This window comes from Rhea pennata, chromosome 5, assembly GCF_028389875.1.
Source record: "Rhea pennata isolate bPtePen1 chromosome 5, bPtePen1.pri, whole genome shotgun sequence".
NCBI classification, from domain to species: domain Eukaryota; kingdom Metazoa; phylum Chordata; class Aves; order Rheiformes; family Rheidae; genus Rhea; species Rhea pennata.
In genome coordinates this window covers 20,271,118-20,291,282 of record NC_084667.1, presented here as the reverse complement: position 1 = coordinate 20,291,282, position 20,165 = coordinate 20,271,118, and the positions used below count along the sequence as shown (strand labels likewise).

The 20,165-nt window shown below is 51.1% G+C and overlaps 1 protein-coding gene across 2 annotated transcripts in view; it reads right to left on the bottom strand.

The window, feature by feature from the left end:
- The window catches only part of ALX4 (ALX homeobox 4), a 43,476-nt gene extending 27,962 nt beyond the window's left edge, over window positions 1-15,514 (bottom strand). Inside the window, exon 1 of one of the 2 annotated variants that reach the window (XM_062577235.1) lies at window positions 15,121-15,514. In XM_062577235.1, coding sequence (XP_062433219.1) covers window positions 15,121-15,514 — 394 coding nt within the window. Of the gene's footprint in view, window positions 1-10,502; window positions 10,521-15,120 lie in introns of those variants that run through there. The other variant, XM_062577236.1, reaches the window with a different exon arrangement.
- Window positions 15,515-20,165: the final 4,651 nt, after the last annotated feature.

Below are 20,165 nucleotides of genomic sequence, written 5' to 3'. Positions count from 1 at the left end.
TAGGAACTTGTGAAAAGGAATATTTGCCCTAGAAACCTAATTTTGCCAGTAATGCCCATCCAATCATGGAATAGAGATGACTCCATGAGATTTTACCTCATATATCCACCATGTACCTACTCCCAACCCACCAGTGCCGATCACCTCTTGGCTGCATAATTCTTAGACCAATTCACACACACACACACACACTCTGATTAAAGATTGCTCACAAACATCATTATGACAATAATCTTGGATCACAGGCAGACCTTGAAAAATCGCGTCTTGCTCACAGGTGATCTGCAAACACAGCACGAGTTTAGTACTTTCCTCCTGCCCCTCTTTCCTCCAACATAATCCCTTAGAGGAGTCCTTGATTTTGCAGATTTCTGATTTACATATGAGTAACTTTGTGCTAACGCAGACTCCCCACGCTCACGAGGGCTCTGCCTGGAGAATAATCCATCCCAACTTCCCAGCCAACACTTCAGGGTGTATATGTTGCCTTCTCTAGCAGAGTGGGAAGCAACTGAAAGGCATTAATGGTACATAGAAAGAGTGACTGCAAGCAGGATGCTTGTTTGTTTGGCCTAGAGGGGATGAGTAAAATACACAATCAAAAATTATAGGCTGAAACTAATATGTGTTGAAAGCGCTAGTCCAAAAGGTACTAACTGTTTCACAGTTTCCCAGCTGAGAGTAAGCAAGAGGCACTTTTACCCATGTCCTCTTCCTCAATTCTTTAGAAATAGGCATATCCGCAGGGGTCTGGAAAGAATGAAATTTGGGAAGAAGAATGGATAAACACTTCAGTTTCCAATGTCTGAGGACTCCTGGCATTCACCACAGGGAATAGGAGGAGGCCACTAGGCATTGGCTGGGCCTTCGCTTCCTGAACCGTCCCCAGCTCTTCGGCTCCACAAGGAATGTCTGCAAGGAAAGCTGTCGGGGGCTGCAGCGGGCTGCCTTTTCCTTCCTTCTCATTTCAAACTAGGATTCCCACACCAATGTCTTCTCAGATTTACTAGCGCATTGAACATTTGGGCCATAATTCTGCAGAATTCACAAGAGACAAACATGCCCGCATGGGAACATGTGATTTCTGATGCAATTCATTTTGTTCATGAGACTCTCAGGAAAAGCTATACAGTCAGATGCAAATAATGATTCTCCTAACTGCAAAAATCCTTCAGTGAAACAGTTATAAGGCTGTAGATTGGAACAAGCCAGAATTTTAGAGCCAAGTTTTTAGTACTTCAAGAAACTGTGGAGGTTCTCCATCATAAAGAAGGGGGCAGACAGCCCCAGACCTGGGCCTGCCTATACAGAAGGGCTTATCTGGAAGTAGGAGCAATGTGAATATTCTCAGTTAATGTCCTGTGTATTCCAAAGTGAAAATTCAACTTCCTGAATCACTTCAATAAAACCATTATTCCTCATAGACACCTCCTACAACAGATGAAGCCAGGGCTTATAAAGAGGAATAGCAGGCTTGCTATACAATCCAATTTAGTGAAAATGCATACTGGTCTAAATAAACTTCCCCTGTAAATAAGACCTTTGTAAAGTAAGTCCCAGTTGAGAGAGATTTTGTGTGTATATCTTTGTAAAGAACATGATCTGAGCTAAACAGGAAAGAAAATCTTAGTGCTTCCATCTCCCAGCAGTAACCTGGGGCCATGATATTTATAATACAGTAAGAATCTCTACACGTTATTGTCAGTTGGTGATGGTTTGGAAGCCAATGTGTCATGTATTTATTTAATGAGTTTTGCCCCCAGGAGAAAACTTTGCCAGAAGAGGGCCAGGTGGCTGCAGAGCGGAGCTGCCCACGTGGGGTGGGGTGGCCTGCTTGTGAAGCATCCTCGCATGGGACACAGCAGGAGCTGTTGAGCTAACCTGGGGTGCTATCTCACTATCATTACTGCACCACCGGGCCCCTTACTCTCCCCCCACCCCATCTGCCCAATTGCTCAGGACATACCTACCTAAGAAGTGCTGTTTGAGCTGCCATCAGCTTTTTGGTGCCTTCTTCTGCTGATTTCGTTGGGTCGACAGCCACTGTGTCACTACTTCTGGCATGGTGCTGACTGAAAGATGGTATCTTTCCTCACCACCACCAAGCAATCCCCTCAGAACCTACCTCTTCCTAACCTGCTGATAGCAAGGTGCAAAAGGATGGAGTCTCGTCACCTGTTTCATCCTCAAAAAATGAGGAAGATTACAAAGGGAACATATTTAGTTATTTAGATACTATTGTCAGGACATTTTCACAGAGACGGTTCAGAGGGACACAACTTCCATTGAGATGTCACTGTAGGCTATCTCTCGCTGCTCAGCTTCCTTATGACTCCCTGAGAGCAAAGTTTATAGTTTCAATGAAATCTATGGGCTAAACCAGGTCGTTACATATTTTTCTCTAATAGGGAACTAATTTTCATCAGACTCAACATCTCCACTTGCATTCTCAGTCTTTGAGGCCTACTCAATTCCCCTCACAATTCATCCTGGACAAGGGCCCACTTGACTCTTACGTGTTAATGCATGTATGAAGTCACTGCTACACATCATGACTTATCCGCTTTGGGCTCCTAATCTCTCTTTCTCCATGGGATGTGAAATCACCTTGGTTTCCACATATGTGTCTAAATCATTTTGCCTGAGGCTGTACTGAAATTTATTTTTCTCTAGAAAAAAAGTCAAAGCTTTTCCACTTCGAGATTTTTGCAAAGTTCAGATATGACACACTGGTGCATACCAAATAGCCCAAATTCAGGAACTCCTTGCATGAAGTTTGCTACACTTCTTGGCTAATGTTCAAGGAGGAGACATAGGGTCAAACTGCACTCTTCCTTCCTACTTCTCTGTAAGTCATTAAAATTAACAGGGTAGACTAAGAACTGGATTAGTTCTTCTGTTGCTCTTCCACAAAGTATCCAAAGTGTGATTCAGTTGCCCACCTACAGGTTTTTAGTGCCATCAAAAATGCCCTAAGGTATCTCAGATGCCCACATGGGGCAGGATGATACAAAGACCTTTAGGAGCAGCACTGGGAGACCAGGCAGTGAAAATCAGGGCATCTATGCCAGCATGAAACCCCTCCGTTATTCAGCCAGCTCAATCCCTCCTACCTTCACCAGCCAGGTCTTGCCCACTCTGCCAGCAGAAGAACACTGGGTAGCTCCTATTTAGTTTGTTAGAATCTAACAAACCTGCTGAAATACTTTGCCCTTAAATCTCTTCCTTGCCGCATGTTCTTTATGCCTAGGCCCCCAAATATGGTGAAAAAATCATCTGTTAGAACCTTGGTTGCAATCACAGTCTCTTCGTTCCTTTTTGGGTAAGCTTCAGGTCATTTTTCTAAAGAAATCCATGGCTACCAACAAATATTGTCTGGCAGATTCCATCTCAGGCAAAGGCCCAACAACATCAACAGCAACGGATCCCAGTAATGTCCCCATGAGACACTATTCAATAGGGTTTCTCCGCATCTTTGGGGATCCACTTTTACAATACAAGACATGCAAGAAATACATCACATTTCCTGTAGGAATTTTCCAAAGCTTGTCTACATTTTCCTCAAAACCAGTTCTATCTTGGCATGACAAAGAATTTTACAACTTCAAGATGTCCAATGATTTTAACATCTTAACAACCTTCTTTGAACCTCCTTTTTCAGGGTTTCTGGCAACTCATGAATACTCATCACGCATTGTTTTATTTCCCCATCTCCTATACAACATTTTGTCTTTAAATTCCAAGTCTTCCTATTATGACCAGAAAGCCGTTACTTGGCTATTCTAAAAAGAGTCTGTATTCCAAAGCAGACACAGTTGCAAAATGAGTTTTCAGTCATGCTCTCTTGATACCAAGAGCCTTTTGGGGGGATGCTTAGCTCCTTGACCTCTGCTCTTACAAACCCACATCTGCTGTTCCACTGAATGAAGCAGAAATATTTTCATTTCTACAGACTCTGAAAGAAAAGAGAGAAAAAAAAAGGATGCAGTCTCAATCCTTTTAGTATGCATTTCCTTATTGTCCTGCTGAGGGAAGTGTCTGCCCAAAAAAAGAAAGTATCTGAGCAAGACATTATCAGAGTGAGTCTGATGCCCACGCCTATGGATATCTGCTGATCACTGCAAATTTCAAGTCCCAACGCAAGTTGTCCCTCAGGATTGCTGAATGTAGGGAGCTATTACACATTTGCATGCTATGTCAGGATCACAAATTTCCAGACAGAATAGCTGGGTGAAAAAACCTAGGGATTTAATCACTACAGGATCTATATGCTTGGTGTGCTAATGTCACTCTGGCATTTTTTGCAGTATTTAGTCACCATCCATTCAAGCTCAATTTGGTTTCATGTCAATACTGTTCCCATTCCACACACACTCCCACCTCTGTTCAACTGAAACTGTTTCAACTCTTAAAATGCACAGCTGCTCTGCTCTGGCCACTGAGGTAATTTTCCCTTCTCACAAGAAGTGTAAGGTGCTTTTGCAGTCCTGGCAAATCCACAAATAACCCCTCAGCAGTAGGATCAGCACCCTGCAAAACCCGTGAAGGCTGGAAGTGCTGACCTGGGCCATCCAGCCTCGCTTTCCTCATGTCGGTGGAAACTCTGCCCCAAATGCCCTTGGCTGAGCATTTGCACGGGGTAAGCATTACACCTCTTAAACGGTTCATCGTGCTTTGGGTTCAGTTTCAGATTGGCAGCCTCAAGTTTATGACAGCCTGTTTATAAAAATGTATCAGTTCCTATTTAAAGGGTTTACAGTATGCCAGGATATCCTCAGATATAACAGAGGGGCTGAGTGGCCAGCCCTACAATACCTCAATACTAATCTCAAGCATGGGCCACCTTACACAAGCAATGGGAGACCAGTGCTACAGATTGCTATGGACTTGTTCTAACATGAAAGCCATTTTTACTTCCACATATCTACTGATCCACTGTGGAAACCAAAATGAACTTAGTATAGCACATCCCAGATATCATCAATTAATGGTAAGGGGCAAGCATTCTTTGATTAACGTAATTTCCCATATTCCCAGTAAACCTATTACTTACCTTTTTTTCTAACCAGGAAAATTGATGAGGTCCAAGAGTTGGCTTAAAGCTCAAAGATACATATTTCTGGAGGTAGGCACTGCAAAGGGATTGCCCAGACCTCTTTGTTTCACTTGTGCCGTATCTCCAAAGGAAACCACTGCTGCTTGATAGGCCCTGGTGCTTATCTGCCAGGTACCAATTGCCCTGAGCTGCATGCCTAGCATTGGCTCATCTCCTGCCTTGGCTACGCTGAGCTCTTTCCCAGATCCTGGAGGTCCAGTCTCCTGCGTGCTTTTCTCCCCAGAAAGAGCACTTTCTCCAGTCTCTGCCTTCCTTCGCATCCATGAGGTGGCTCCACTGTGGATTTCCCCAACCTCTTCTCTCTCCATCTAGTTTCAGTTAGCAACTGCAGTGTATGGCTGAGCATCTGCAATGACTATAAATTACACACGCAATAACCTAGCTCTGGCTATAGCAGTTAGCCTTCCCCCATGGGCCTCTCTCTAAAGTGGAGCGTTGCCAAGTGGAGACACGTAGATTGTTTAACCAAAAACTCCATTTTTTTGCCATCAAGGCCAAGGAATAGAGAATTTTCAGTACAACCAGTCATAAAAGTAACCTTCCCAAAAGCAAATTAGTTGAAGGTTACAGGGAAGAGGGGGAGTGCTTTAAACACCAACTTAATATCCGGCCCTGGGCACCCACAAGGCACGGCTACAGCCTCAACTCTAACTTAAAAACAGTATCTCCAAGCTTGGCATGCGCAGCTTCACATCCTCCTATTCCCTGAATTCACTTTGGGGCTTTCAGTAGATTTTTATGAGGCTCTGTCCTGACTAGCCATATATTTATAACAACCCCTTTTGTGGGTGTTTCCCCTCCCCACCAGAGCAGCACTTAACTGAGCTGCTGCAGTCATGTTTGATGTTGCAGCCAATCCCCCACTGCTTTCCTATCCTGCATAAGTCCCTTTTACTAACAGCTTGAAGTGGTATGAACTGGATGAAAATTCTCTGCTCTCTACCATAGGAGCTGATCTTATGAGACTTAAAGCAACCAGATTCCCTCTTCCAGTAGCAGCTTTTTCTACTCCTGCTAAAGGGCTGAAATGCAATATTTAAGCTCTGCCATAAATCCCACAATTTCGTGGAGTGTTTCTGGCCTCCTTTTACTCCACAATCTGCCTAAGCGTCTAGCAATTGGTCCATCGGCTATTTATCTTGGAAATCCTCACTGGCATCTGGAGATGTGAGGAACACAAAATGTCTTCAGGTCGTCTGCCAGTTTAGGTGGGTCTCTTCTTTCCCTTGCCTCCTAGCATTTAGCTCTGTCCTGGCTAGCTCAGACTGATATCTGGCTCCAATCTGCTTATGACGGTTTAGACCAAATCTTGATAAATCATGCTGTGTCTACAACACCGGGCTGCTCAGCTCTCAGGTATGGGTCCTTGCCACAGCCGTGCTGCTGACTGCACCCCAGGAGGAGGCCTGGGCATGCACTAGCCCAGGGGGGCAGCTCAGGCGTGGAGGCTGGGAGGGAACCGCGGTGGGGCCAGACGGGCTTCCAGCCCTGCGGTGAGAGGCTGGGGCACAGGCAACAGAGCGCACCCCTGCTCTGCGTTCAGCCTCGGGCTCTGGTCCATGCAGCAGCGCTGCAGAGCCAGGCTCCCTCCGACCCATCCTTCCCCCCAGCCGCGCAGCGGCAGGGCACAAGCATTGGCCTCCCACCCGCTCCTTCCCCTGGTGGTATTGCGGGAGCTGGAAAACCTGGTGCTGTGAGCCCCCCTGTGTTACGGAGCACACTTGCTGAAAACGGCCAGTCCTGTGGGTGTCTCAAGCCCTGCATGACAGACTGGACAGCGCTAGACCAACTGCATGCCCAGCAGGCTGGCACCCCAGCGATCCTCTGGTTTCCTTTTCAAGACGATTTTCTATTCTTTTAGAATTCCTTGCTGCAGCTCAGGCTTCCTATTAGGTTTCAGCCTGAACAACACTTTCCTGTTTCCCCTGTTTTGTGAAAATTTTTCTGGCCTGTGGCATGCACGTCCCCAAGCACGTCACAGACTTGGGGGTTTGCAGCTGGGCCTTCAGATCTCTCTGGACACTGTCCCAGTAAAGACTCATTTTCAGCTTGTTTTTGACCACTCTGGGAAAATTCCCAATATTGTCCTAACTCTCTCCGCAAAGTTCACAACTTTGTTTTGTTTTGATTTTATTCTTGTGTGAATTCCTTTCACTTTTTATTGTTTCTTATTAGCTTAGATTTCTGTAAGCACCTTTGTTATCTAATACCTCTTGCATCAAAAGAATATACAGCTCACTGTTTCCCTCTTTGGAAACTGAATCCTAGCCCAATACCAGGGTTAACTCTCCCGGCTGAGGCACCTACTCAATATCTGAAATCCTGAGGAGGTAATATTTCCACTACAGGGAGGAACCAATGAGTTCTGCAGTATTTCTTTTATGTGCTGGTGTTTGCATACGAAAGACTGTCTCCCTAAAAAAAGCCATTTCTGTAGTCAATATGATAAGCTCCTTTTATTTCTCCCAGGCAGAAATCTGGCCCAAATATTCATTCTTTCTTTTCCTCAGGTTCCTCATTTCCCACTGATAGTGCTTCTCTGACAGGCTGTGACTACGTTGACTTTGATTTTGCACTGTTTTTGGTTATGTTTCCTGCCACACAGGCACACGTACACTATTTCTACTAGAAGCGTGTGAAGGATTTGCATTGAGTTTCCAGTTAAACTGTTGCACCTAAATAGCACTGGGACTGGACAGCATTGCCAGTGGCCTGTGCTCAGCACAGCAGCTCCAAATGTTCTGTCTCTTGAATTCCCATGGCTGCTTCCTCACTTTTCAGATTTTTACTGAATCAAGGAAGTCACTCTCTTTATAAACCACATAGATTTTTTTTCACCTGGCCTCAGTGTACAGTGCATCTATCTGTCACTGAGCATCTAACAGCTTGCCTTTCAAGCTCTGTCACATCCTAAAAATTCACTTGCCACAACTAATGTACAGAGTCCTTGCTAATAGAGAAAATACTTTGAAATAATACTTATTCAACCATCTGCTTCCAGCAGACAAATTAATTGCAACAGAGTAAACCTTAAACTGCATCTTCAATATGGTTTTTCAGACTTAAATAAGCATTTAACTGCTGAGTTAGGCAATGCAATAGTCATTGACCGGTACAGACAAGAATGGATGATCATTCATGACATATCAACCTATCATGGCTAAATCCTGCTGGGACCTGAAGACAGGAGCTGCTAAATGTTGAATCACAGCAATTCCCAATGGAGAAAGACATGAGGAGTCTAATGCTTGTGAATTCAAACTTAGACCATCCGTAAAATCAGCTGCAGACCACCTTCATTAATAGTAGTCAGCCTGCTACTGCTCATCACTCTTCCAGGTTTCTCCTCTTCTTCTTCCCTGTCTCCTATCTTTCATCTCTGTTCCCTCCTCTCTCCATCTTCCTCCCCTATTCCTCACAGAAAATCTTTTGGGATGGAAAAATGGCCCTAGAAATATCATGGTGATTAGAACTGCTCTTTCACATCCTGCCTGCTTATGTGATAGCCCAAATATGGTAGACTGTGAATATAAAGGCAAACATGGCCAGGCAGAATGACCAGTATGCCTAAAAACACTGATTCATCTGAACTTAAACAGAGCATCATTTATTTAATATATGTAAATTTACTTACGTAGCTCTGCTTACAAGCTGGGGCAGCTGAGAGACAAGTAACCGTTGCAAATTACTGTAACACATTATTAATATGAAATATTCCGATGGACCTCTGAGCAAATGATTCTCAGATCACAGGATTCCTGTTAGCTGTGTAACTGCTCAGGCTTTTCCTTTTATTTCTTTTCCTTTTAAAAATGTGTCTATATGAACATATTGGATCTTTGCTTTCCAAACTGATGGACAATAGGGATGGGATTTTCCTCCAAATGTGTGGGAAGGATAATTCAGAAAAGTATGACTCTGAGGGTAGGGATTTCTCAGCATTTTCTCAAAAGCAGTAACCAACTGATCTCTCAGTTTGGCCAGTATGAGTTTCTAGGCAAATGAGCTGCTTTCCAAAACTGAGACCATTAATGTGTCTTGGCAGATTAAGCCAATTTTATATGCTAGGATACCTGGGTACACAGGACACAGCAATTGCTACAGCTTCTTGAGCTGAATAAGGAAACCTAAGTTTAACCCCCTCCAAAATGAAACAGAGAATGTTCTCCACAGTAAGTTCCCTGCCTCTGCGAAGCACTCTCCTCCTCTGCCTCCTGCCTCCAGCCTGCTGATAATGTCCCGAAAGAGCTGCGGCCCTTGGAGGAGCACAGCTTGAGTAACAGCTTGACCTTGCACAAGCTGCTTTCAGTCTCTGAGTCTCAGTTTTTCCAACAGCAAAAAAGGGAAGGAAACTACCACAGGATACATCACACTGAGCTGAGAATTGCCACGGCTACCCAAATACCATGAACAGGGCAATAAACCGGCTTTAAAGACTCCGAGGGAAAACTGGTTAAAGAGTCGGAAAGCGGGGCGACTAAACGGACTGAGATGTGCCTGGAGATGTCCTTTAGCAGCAGACCTTGGCTATGAGCCTCCCAGACACCACCTCCCTCTTACAAGGGAAACTCATCATGGCTTTGAATGCAGGACTTGGAAAGGGAATAAATCTTCAAGATCTGAGGGACTGAAGTCTGCACATTAGCTCCCCTTAAACCCTGAGTGCATTTAACTTGGGAGGTTAGAAACCACAGCCAAAGAAATCTCTTTTGATTCACAACTTGTTTTGAGCAGTCACCCATAAAGCAGCCAGTGAATCACTCCAGCCAGTTAGTCATGCAACCACACTGAATGTGCACTCAAAAGGGAGCACAAAATAAACAGCCTGCAGCTCCAGATAACACACACACAGCTCATTTGCGCTATCTGGCATCAGTATATATTGTTAATAGCACTCCTACATCAAACCCTTAGGAAAAGACGCACTCAGTAAGCATCTCCAAATCTCTCTCCCCATCAGTATATTTCTCGTTCGGTTCGCACTGTGTTCCTTTCAAAACAATTACGACTAGTAAGAGTTTAAGATCTTTTTTATTCTCTCGTTCTACCTCCTTCTTGTTGCTGGTAACGTCCTGCTGGGACTACAGCGTGCGCTGCAGAAATTAAGGGCTAAAGCGGAGTTAATCCCAATCAGCAGCGGACAAACTGAAAATAAACAGTTCTAGTGTGAAAAGAAATCTTCCTGCGAGGAGGGACCGGCGCACATACAGGGGGAGGGAGTCTCCTGGTCCTTTGACACATGAGTGTTATAAACAGCTCAGGTCAGGAATCCTATAAAAGTCTCCAGCCAAATCTACCGTCCAAGTCAAGAGAAGCGAAAAACATCTTTGGAAAGAGCCACAAATAAATTTTCCTGTGAAGACACGGTAACAAGCGTGCGCCCTACCTTCGCGTCCTGCTCTGCTCCGCTTAGCTCCCTGAGGAAATCCCACAGGTTTCTGTGGAGGAGATCCCGCACCTCCAAGTGTCTGTGCAAACAGAGGCTTAGCCAAACTCCTGGCGAGAGCTCCCTCCCCTCCCTGGGAGGGTGCCGGAGCCCTTGAATGGCAGATCTGGTGGCCCTATTGTAAAAAAGAGAAGGCAATTGCCAAAGCAGCGTCAGCAGCACCCTGGGGAGCCCGCAGCCGGTCCTGGCAGAGGATCGCAAGGAAGTCAGCGTTATAAAACTTGGGAAGAGGCAGTTTCTCCAAGGAGCCGGCGGCGCTCGCCCTGCATGGCTGCCCTTCTCTCAGCCCTTCCCGCTCCCCTCCGTCTCTCTTTTCCTTCCCTGGTGGATCTTCTCGCCCTTTCCTTCTCCCTCCTGGCCGTGGGGGGCTCGCTTTCCCTTCTCCTGCCCCCGCGTCCCCACGCATGCCGAGCCCTGCCTCCCTCCCGCGCACTTTACACTCCCACGCTGCTCCCCGCAGCTCCCGGGCAGCGTTTCCCCTCCGCCGCCGGCCCCAGGTCGCCCCCCGACAGCCCTTTCCCCACCCCACACCGCCCCACGCGGAGAAGTCCTAGCAAAGAGAGTGCGAAGAGCGGCGGGTCCCCTCCCGGGCGCAGCCCCCGCCGTGGGCTCCCCGCGCCCCCGCTGCTTGCAAAGCCCGCGGGAGCCCGCGGGGTCCCTGCGCGCCGCAGCGGGGAGCGAGCGGGCGACCCCAGCGGCTCGCTCCGGCCGTGCCTGCAGTTTAAGTTTCATTAGGGGAAGGAGGAGAAATGCATTAAAAGTGTCAGCGTAAAGAAAAAAAAAAAAAAAAAAAAAAAAAAAAACTCGCAACGATCCTCTAATTCTTACAGTGCTTGCTTTCTGCACTCTTACTAATAACGCACTGTAGACTGCACTTTATATCTGCTCACTAAATAAAAGAAATGGTCATTATTTGTATAAGCCGGCACTTAAAGAATTTCCTTTGCAAGAAAAAGCCCGTTTCCTTTCTCCTGTCCCCCTTGAGCAAACATCCCCACCACATTCGCGTTCACTTCTCAAATGAATTTTTCCTCCTTTATTTTTAGACAACAGTATATGTATATGTTTTGTGTGTACATATGTATACACCTACATATGCTTTAAGAAATATAACTTCAGCTACACTCAGAAGAAATAGAAAGTCAGATTACTTCAGCACATAAATCACTCGAAGGTTTCCCCCCTCCTAAGTGAAGATATACAACCTGTTCTGAGGGGGTTTGTTTAAGATTTCTACTTTAATTGAGGGTTCTAGTTTGCGGGATAATCCGCCAGCCACAGTTTTACCGCAGAGAAGGAGCGGGGGCCGAGTGGAGGGGGCGCCGGGGAGCCCCGGCGGAGGGGAGGCTGCCGGCCGGCCGCCTCCGAGGGGAGCGGGGACGGCCGGGCTCCCGGTGCCATCGGCCGCCGGTCCCGCCAGCAACCGGTCTGGAAGCACTTCAGTGATCCCCCATCGTTTCCTTCTTATATTTACAACCGCAGCCCTCCCTGGCCTATATTTATCTGTACAATGCAATGGAAGAGCTTAGATCTAGAAATAGAAGCCGGGAGCAATAGATAGCAGGCATGGGCTTTTTATAACTCGAAACGACTTGTTTAATATTTTAATTATATATATATATATAATAAAATGAAATAAAAAGAGCTCCCGCCTGCTGGCTTATGGCATGCCCGGCAGCCTCCGTTCAGCTCAGGCCTCGCCACACGCTGCCCGACCCGCTCAGGATGAGAGAGGGCGAAACGCGGCCGGCCAAGGGCCGAGCTCGAGGGGCTGTTGGCGGCGGAGGTGGCCGGGCCGCGGGGCACCAGCTCCTTTCGCGGAGCTGGGGGACGGGAGAGGAGAGGAAGGGAAAAGTGCAAGGAGGCCGCCGGGGCGGGAGGGACCCGGGCAGGGACGGGGACCTGCACAGGCATTTGGTCCGCAGCAAAGGGTGCACGGCCCTGGGTGCAGGGAGAGGAGCAGGCCGCTGAAGCACAGCCGGGCAGGAAAGGCTTTTCTTTTTCTTTCTTTTCTTTTTTTCTTCCTTTTTTTTTTTCCTTTTTTTTTTTTTTTTTTTTTTTTTTTTGAGGCCTCGGGTTTTCATGGTTTTTGATTTGGTTTTCTGCGTTAAATAGAGGGACTTGGAGTAAAGCAGACGGGCGCCCGCGTACGCTGTCTCCCACCTCCGGCCGCGGAGCCCCGCCGGGGGCCGGGGCTGCTGAGTGGCCCCGACAGCGAGAACAAGGGGCCCGTGAGCGCCTTGGCTCGGGCGCAGCCCCGCTGCCGCCCCGGCAGCGAAAGTCGGGGGCCCCGCGGCCCCCGGGCTGGTGCCCGCCGCGGAGGCGAAGGATGGCTCTCGCCTCCCTCGCTCTCAGCCCGGCCCGGTGCATTTAGCCGGGTTTAGCCCGACGCCCCAGCCGTCTGGAAGAAGGCGGAGGCGTCCACACAGCTGCCTTCGCCGCAGTCGCTATCCTAAACCAGAATCTGGCTACTATTAGTGAAGCTCTCTCTTTAATCATTAGCCCTTATTATTATTATTATTGCTATTAATTATTCACTCATCCGTATGTCTCTTATTACAGCCCCAGCACCCCTAGCCACATCACACAGGCCTCGCAGCGTGCTCGGGGTCTGGGCCAGGCCGGGCCATCCACTCCCGACGCGGGACTCCCAGCTGAAGTCAAGCCCGCTTGCAAATAAACCGGGGGGACCCCAGCGGGGTTAGGGCGGGCGATAATTTCGCGCGGCCCTACCCGGGGTTGTAATGTGTCATCACAGGCTAAGCCGGTGCTCTGGGCTTTTCGACCTACAAAAACAAGAGAGCCGGTTAGCAGAGACGGGGCGGCAGGACTGGGAGGCCGAGAATCGCGGGGTCCCGGGACGGCACCGGGCAGGAGCCGCCGCCGGCGGGAGCGGGGAGCGGGGCCGGGCACGGCGAGCCCCGGCCGGGGCCGCGCCGTCCCGCGGGGCTGCCAGGCCGCACTGCGCCCCTGCCCCGGCGGATCCCCGGGCCTCCGCGAGTGCGGAGCGGGCCTCCGCGCGGGCTCCCCCCGGCTTGTGCGCCCACGGCGTGTAGTTTTCCACCTAGCAGGAACAATCACGGGGAAAAAGACAGAGGGAGGAGGAAAGGAAAAAAACTCACCCTAAATCCAGTCCACAACGCGCGAAAAAAACAAGCGTCCAACCGGACCCGTCCGTGTCACTCCGCAGCCCCCGTCCCCGCGGCCCGGCCGGAAGATCCCGCCGGTGGGGAGCTGTGCCCGCCGGGTGCGGGCGGGGGACGGGGGACGGGAGGGAAGCTGTTCGCCGCCGCCGGGGAACCGGGCTCGGGTGCCGGGAGAAGGAGTCAGTCACCGTTCCCGGGGGCTGGAGGCACCTGCGGGGGCGCAGGCACCGGCCCGGCGATGGGGCGGGGGCGCGGACTCCCCGGCCGGGCACAGCGGGAGGGGGCCCGGCGCCGCAGCGAGGCCCGAGCACGCCGGGGTCCGCGCCGCGAGGGCAGCTTCCTCTGCCTCGCTTAAGTCTAGAAACGGGAGAAAGTGGGGAATAAAAGAGAGCAATAAAATAGCGGGTAAATGCCCAGAATGACGGCGAGAGACCGGGCTGCGGGAGGGGGGACGCCGGGCGGACCTGCCCGAGCTGGGCCTCTCCGGTCCCCCGCCGTGTCCCGCCCGCCTGGAGGGCGCAGCCGGCTACCCCGGTCCCGGTCGTGTCCTGCCCGGGCCGCGGTGGCCGGGGCACATGCCGGGAATCGCCCCCCACGCTAGAGGCGGGCGCGGAGTTCAGGCTAGAGCCAGCCCCGCTTCCGTGCGCAGAAATCACCGACGGTGAAAGGAAGAGATTTTATTTCCACTTTCCTTTCTCCAGAAAAATAGATCCCCCTCCCCCCTAATGGCCTAGAGTGACGGAAACTTCCCAAAGAAGTTCGCCTTTCAAACACATGCTCGGAAACGAAATGAGAAGAGGCTCCGTTAAACGCTATCCTGCGAAGCGCCAGCAAAAGGAAATGTCTTAATTGCCGCTAATGACTCGAGGAGAGGATGCGTGCGGGTTATCTGCAACGGCTCAACTGCCAGGCAGAAATCAATTAGGGGAGTGGCAATTAAGGGGGAGGAAAAGTGAGAGACAGGAAAGTGGGAGAGACCATTACAACGGAAAGTGATGATTTCGGTGAAAATTCCCAGGAATTCTCCTTTAAAAAGACGGTCCCCTTAGAGGATATTTTGCGCAAACCAGCGATCGGCTCTTTCTTTCTCTTTCTGTTTCTTTCGCTCCTCACTACAGATTTTCCTGAATTGTAAAAAATGGGCTAACACTTTTCGGGAGCGCATCGGCTCCGGATAGAAATTACAACGAAATCACCGCGAAGCGGGGCAAGGGGTGGGGGGGCAGAGACCCCCGGAGCGCGGCCGGCGGTGGCGGTGCGCGGCCGCGGCCGGGGACGCTGCGTGCGCGCAGGCAGCCCCGCGCCGAGCGCGGTCCGGCGGCCGCGGCCCGCTGCCGCGCGGGTGTCCGCGCCCGCGGCTCTGCGCCGAGCCCCGCGCCGCGGGCGGCCCGAGCCGCACGCCGGGCACTCACCGTAACAGGGGACCTGCAGGGCGCCGTTGTGGCCGCTGCTCTCCTGCAGCTTGAGGTTGCTCTCCGGGGGGGTTTTGCAGGGGCCTCGCTGCATGTAGAGGTGCTGCTGCTGCTGCGGTGGGTATTTGCTAAAGGAGGCTGGAGCCCCGGCGGAGCTGGGCGCCTGCACGCTGCCGTCCAGCGACTGACATTCCTGCTGGCTGTAGCGGCTCCGGCACTTAGCGCTGCTGTCACCAAAGCCTTGTCCTTTGCTGGCCAGGAAAGTAGGGCTGAACTTGTCACTTGCTTGAAATGCCCTAAAAGGCGAGGAGCCTTCTGTGCCCTGGGAGGCTGCGTTGTAGTAGGAATCCATGGCAGCCGGATCACAATAAGAAACACAAGTATCAGCATTCATTCCTAAAATTAAAAGGCCCGAGTGTCCTTAATGCGCTTGGAGGGGCACCAGGAACCTCTCTTTCTCTCTCCCTCTCACATACACACACTCACAGCTGGGCCAGGGAGCTCTAAGAGGATTCAGATGTTCTTGAAAGCTGACCAGATCTCCAAACCCCCTTAAGATCTCGCACAGTAAAAGGGGTCTTTTTCTTTCCCTCCCTCTCCCGCTCTCTCTCACACACACTCACTTACTCTCCGTCTCTCCCTCCAAACTATCTAGAGTCTGAAGAGGCTCTTCTCAGTACTTCCCCCCCCACACACATAGGAAAAAAAGAGACCTCTCCCCCAATTAATATGTAGATGATGACAGTGGAGGGGAGGGGGCCCAGGAAGGGGTGTGTGTGTGTGTGTGTGTGTGTGTGTGTACGTGTACCGGGATGTGTGGAAGCAGAGGGAAGTGGAGGTCGTATCTTTTACATTTAGAAAAAAAAAAACTTTTTTGTGATTAAAAAATAGAAAATCAAACATATGACATTAATGTAATTAGGGAATGAGTGTGGAGAACTGTGCAGGGCGGAAGCACAAGGAACAATTTAATGGTTATGACACACCCGATTCGTTCTGGCCCTCTTCGCCGTTCACTTCGCAGCGCAGCTGCAGAGACCCCAGACTCCATAGCCCCCTCCTCTATTAAGTTCTCTTTTAAAGGCAATATGGATTTTCCCCGCAGCAATATGCCTTTAAGCCCCCTCCTCAGCATTAACCCGGTCCCTGCTTCGGACGTCCGCACGGCTGGCAGCTCTTCGGGGAGCCTCTCCCAGGGCTGCTGTGAGCTCTCTGTGCCCTCTCGCACTTCAGTGCAGCAGTCACCCAACACAGCCCTAGGCAAGCTCTGCTTGGCGTCTCGGCACACGTTTATCATCAACAACATTTATTTACCTCCAAAAAAAAAAAGAAGTGTTTTCTCCTCTCCAGGTATGAAACAACTGGATCTAAAGCAGGAGGGCAGCAGGGAGTTGTTTTAGCAGGCTCGCCAGGCACACAAAGTTAGCCCTGCTTCTGGGGCTATCAGAGGTGAACTTGCAAAGGGATAAGGGCTGGAAAGAGCCTCTTTATTATTATTATTTTATTTATTTATTTATTTTATTATTTTGAAGGGTCAGCTGCAACCCAAAAGGGGCTTAAAAATAAATCAATATTCGCCTTCCGTCACCCCCCCTCCGCCATTCAACCTGATTCCCCTCCTCCCCCATTTAACTCCTGCTACCCCTTACACTTACTCTTACCCTGCCTTCCTCCCAACCCCACATCTGGTTTCTATTGCTCGCTTACCTTGAAGTTTTCAGTAATAAAGATATTACGCAAACTACATCCACAGTTCTTCAGTCAAAAAAATAAAAAAAAAAAAAAAAAAAAAAAGGAAGAAAGGAAAAGGAAAGGAAGGAAAGGGAAGAGAAGAAAAGAAGGCCCTTAACCCCTTCTGCGCCGCCTGCGCGGGCAGCGGGCCGGGCCGGGCCGCCGGGGCCGGGGCTGCCGCCGGGGCTGCGGGCGGGCGGGTTTGCCGCGGCGTCGGCCCGGCTCCCCTCGCCGCCGCCCCGCTGCAGGGGACACTCGCCGCTGTCACTTATTGCGAGTGTCCGCGGGTGCGTGGGGCAGCAGGCGCCGGCGAAGGGGAGCGGGGAGGGGGGGCGGGGAGGTGCGGTGCGGGGGGCGCCGCCGCTCGCACGGGCTTTGCACCGCGCGGCCGGGACTGCGGGGGCAAGAACAGCACCCGCGGGGGCCCGAGCTGCGCGCAGCGCGGAGCTGCCCTGCTGCACTTCGCTGGCAACACCGCGCTTCCCCCCACCTCCGCTCCCCCCGCAGATGCCGAAGGATTTTTAGCGAGGTCGGCTTTAAAACAGCCAAAGACGGATTCATTTACTAGGTTTCAAACCGTTTGCAAATCTCCCCCCAGAGCAGTGCGGCAGCGCTGGGCTTGTTCAGGTTTCTGATCCAAGAAAGCTTTCAGTGGATTTTCCTTTCTTATTCTCTTTATTACCTGCTTAATTCTTTCCTCTTTTTTTTCCCTCTTTTTCTCCCCCCCCACCAGTTCCCCACCACCACTACAGCCCTCTCTCGCTCTCTCTCTGCGACTTAATAAAAAGCAAACCAACTCAACGCGCTCAAGTCTCTCTAAAAACCATTCCCGCACTGCCAGTGGGGAATCCTCAGAGAAAGCTCAGCCAGGGGAGCCGGGGACGCTGCCCGGGTCCCGGCAGCGTGAGTACCCGGCTGCGGGCAGCCCCAGCCCGGGACGACCCCGGCCCCGGGCAGCCCCGGCCCCAGCCCGCGGACTTGCAGAGAGTATCGGCGTGCGCGTACGCGGTGCGTGAGCGCCTGAAATACAAAGTTTCTAATCAGTAGCTTCCACCGCAATTAAATTGGTGAACCAACAACCAGCCTGAGAGCAACGATATTCAGGTATTTCTAAGTGCTTAGGATAAGCGACTGTGACATTATACTCGGCCTCATCATATGCGGCAAATTTGCCACTAAAATAAAAGCGACAGAAAAAGAGAGGAAAAAATGGCAGGATCGGGCAGAAGATGATTTTTTTTTCCATAAGCACAGCGCCGCTGGGGCTCACAGAGGCAGTCCCTCCTGGCCGTGCCGAGAGGGGGCTGCCCACGGTCTCTCTCGGCCGGAGCCCTCTGCCAGTCCCTCCTTGCATTAAACTTTAACGAAAAGTCGATTAGTTCCCAATCAGGGCTAATCCGCAACCCCGCGGAAAGGATAGCAATAAAAACCTCTCTCTAATGGCCAATTTGTGTCAATGGAAGCGAGAGGTTAATTCGGGAATCGTTACCGAGTGAAAGGGTCCTTGCAAATACCTGGCAATCTGGCGGAGGGAAACTAGCTGAGGAATCGCTTTTCTTGACGGTTTTCGTTTGATTGGGTTGGGTTTGGTCTGAGATCCTTTCATCAAATTTGGCGGGGGACTCCCCCAGCCCCTGTGTGCTCCGTGGGAGCGGAGTTTCGTAAACATAAAAGCAGACGCGGAGGCTGCAGTCGCGCTCTCTTCGCCCGCCGCTGAACACGGCGCTCGGGCTCCGCGTCCCCAGGCTGCCGGGGCGGTTGTGCCCACCCCTCCTGGGAAGAGAGACCGCTCCAGGCTGGGGGTTTCTGGGCTCTCTGTCCGGCCAGGTTTCGGAGGAGGGACGAGAAGGCTCCGGCGCCCGGGGACGAGGGCAGCATCCCCGCCTGCGGGAGCAAGGAGCGGCAGAGCAGGGACAAAAAAGGGACACGATTCACTTGAAACTTGAACCACCGTTTTTCCTCCGAGTGACCCCAAATTTGGCCTGTCTTTGCCACAAATACATCCAAAAGGGAATAGCGAAAAAGTGACCGATGTGTCTGCACTCTGTAGAAAACCAGAAAACCAGTTGAGAAATATGTATGTATATATACTTTAAATCGAAACTGTTTTCAGGTTCATTCGCTGTTTGTTGTTGTTGTTAGAGTCACCCCCAAAAGTCCCTTCCTACACAGGGCTTCAAGGTCTGGGAAGCCCGAGTGAGAGCAAACTGGTCCTGCATTTAGGGGCGACAGCTCCCACTAAGCCCGTCACTGCTGGGGGAATCACCCGGGTCCCGCATCGCCGGGCAAACCAGGTGTCCTCTCCCAGCGACCTGTACCGGCACTGGCCGGCAGCCCCGAGGGGAAACGAGCAGCCTACGGCAGCCCTGCCTGGGTTATTTTCCAGCAGCAGTTTCCTTTTTTCTTTACTGGGGCAAAAGTAGCTCCTGGGGTGAGAACTGAGCGTGCAGAGCAGGCGATAGCGGGTGAATCCTATACCTCGAGCTCTTAAAAAAAAAAAAAAAAAAAAAAAAAAAATCGGTGCAATTTCAAATTTCATCGCGGCCAGGGCGGCGGGCGGCGGCGGCCGTCGTCGCCCACAGCCGTGCGGCCGCAGCCGGGGCGCGCCGGGGGGGCGCCGGGCTCGCGCGGGGGTCGCGCCGGGGGAAGGCGCTGCCTCCCCTCCCCGTGCCCCCTCCAAGCCGCCCCGGCCTCCCCCGGCGCCGCCGCGGCCCGGGCTTGGCAGGGGCTCCTGGGACGTTGGTCCAGGTGCCCCCGGCCCTTCCAGGGAAAGACGGAGGAAAATAAGTACCCCGGGTCAGGGCACGGGCTACTTCAGCGGGGAGGGAGGCTGAGGGGAGAGGCGGGTCACCCCCTCCTCGGCTCTTCGGCAGCGCCTTGCTCTTGGAAACTATCTCCAGTTTGCACCCCCTTTCCCCCCCCCCCTTTTTTTTTTTTGAATGTGGACACTTCAGAGCTGCAGGCTCCTTTCGTACCGGACCGAGATCTAAAGGCGACCTATTTATAACAGCGCTGCTGGGGGAGAGGGGGAGGAAAAAAGTATTTGTGCTAAGCTCCCCCAACATTCTTTTTTTCCTTTCCAGCGGGATGAAGGCTGCATCTTTATTTCGGGAATGGAGTTTGCCTAGCAACAGTCTCGTTGGTACCTTCTGCCTTGCACTCTGGCTCTTGCCGACGGCCCGCACACCCCGCGGCTGAGGACGGAGCTGGGCCGGCCGGGATGGCGAGGAGGGGGGAGGGAGGGCGCTTTGCTCTCCTGCCCTCGGGGCCTTTCCTTCGAGATATATATACATACATACATATATATATACATA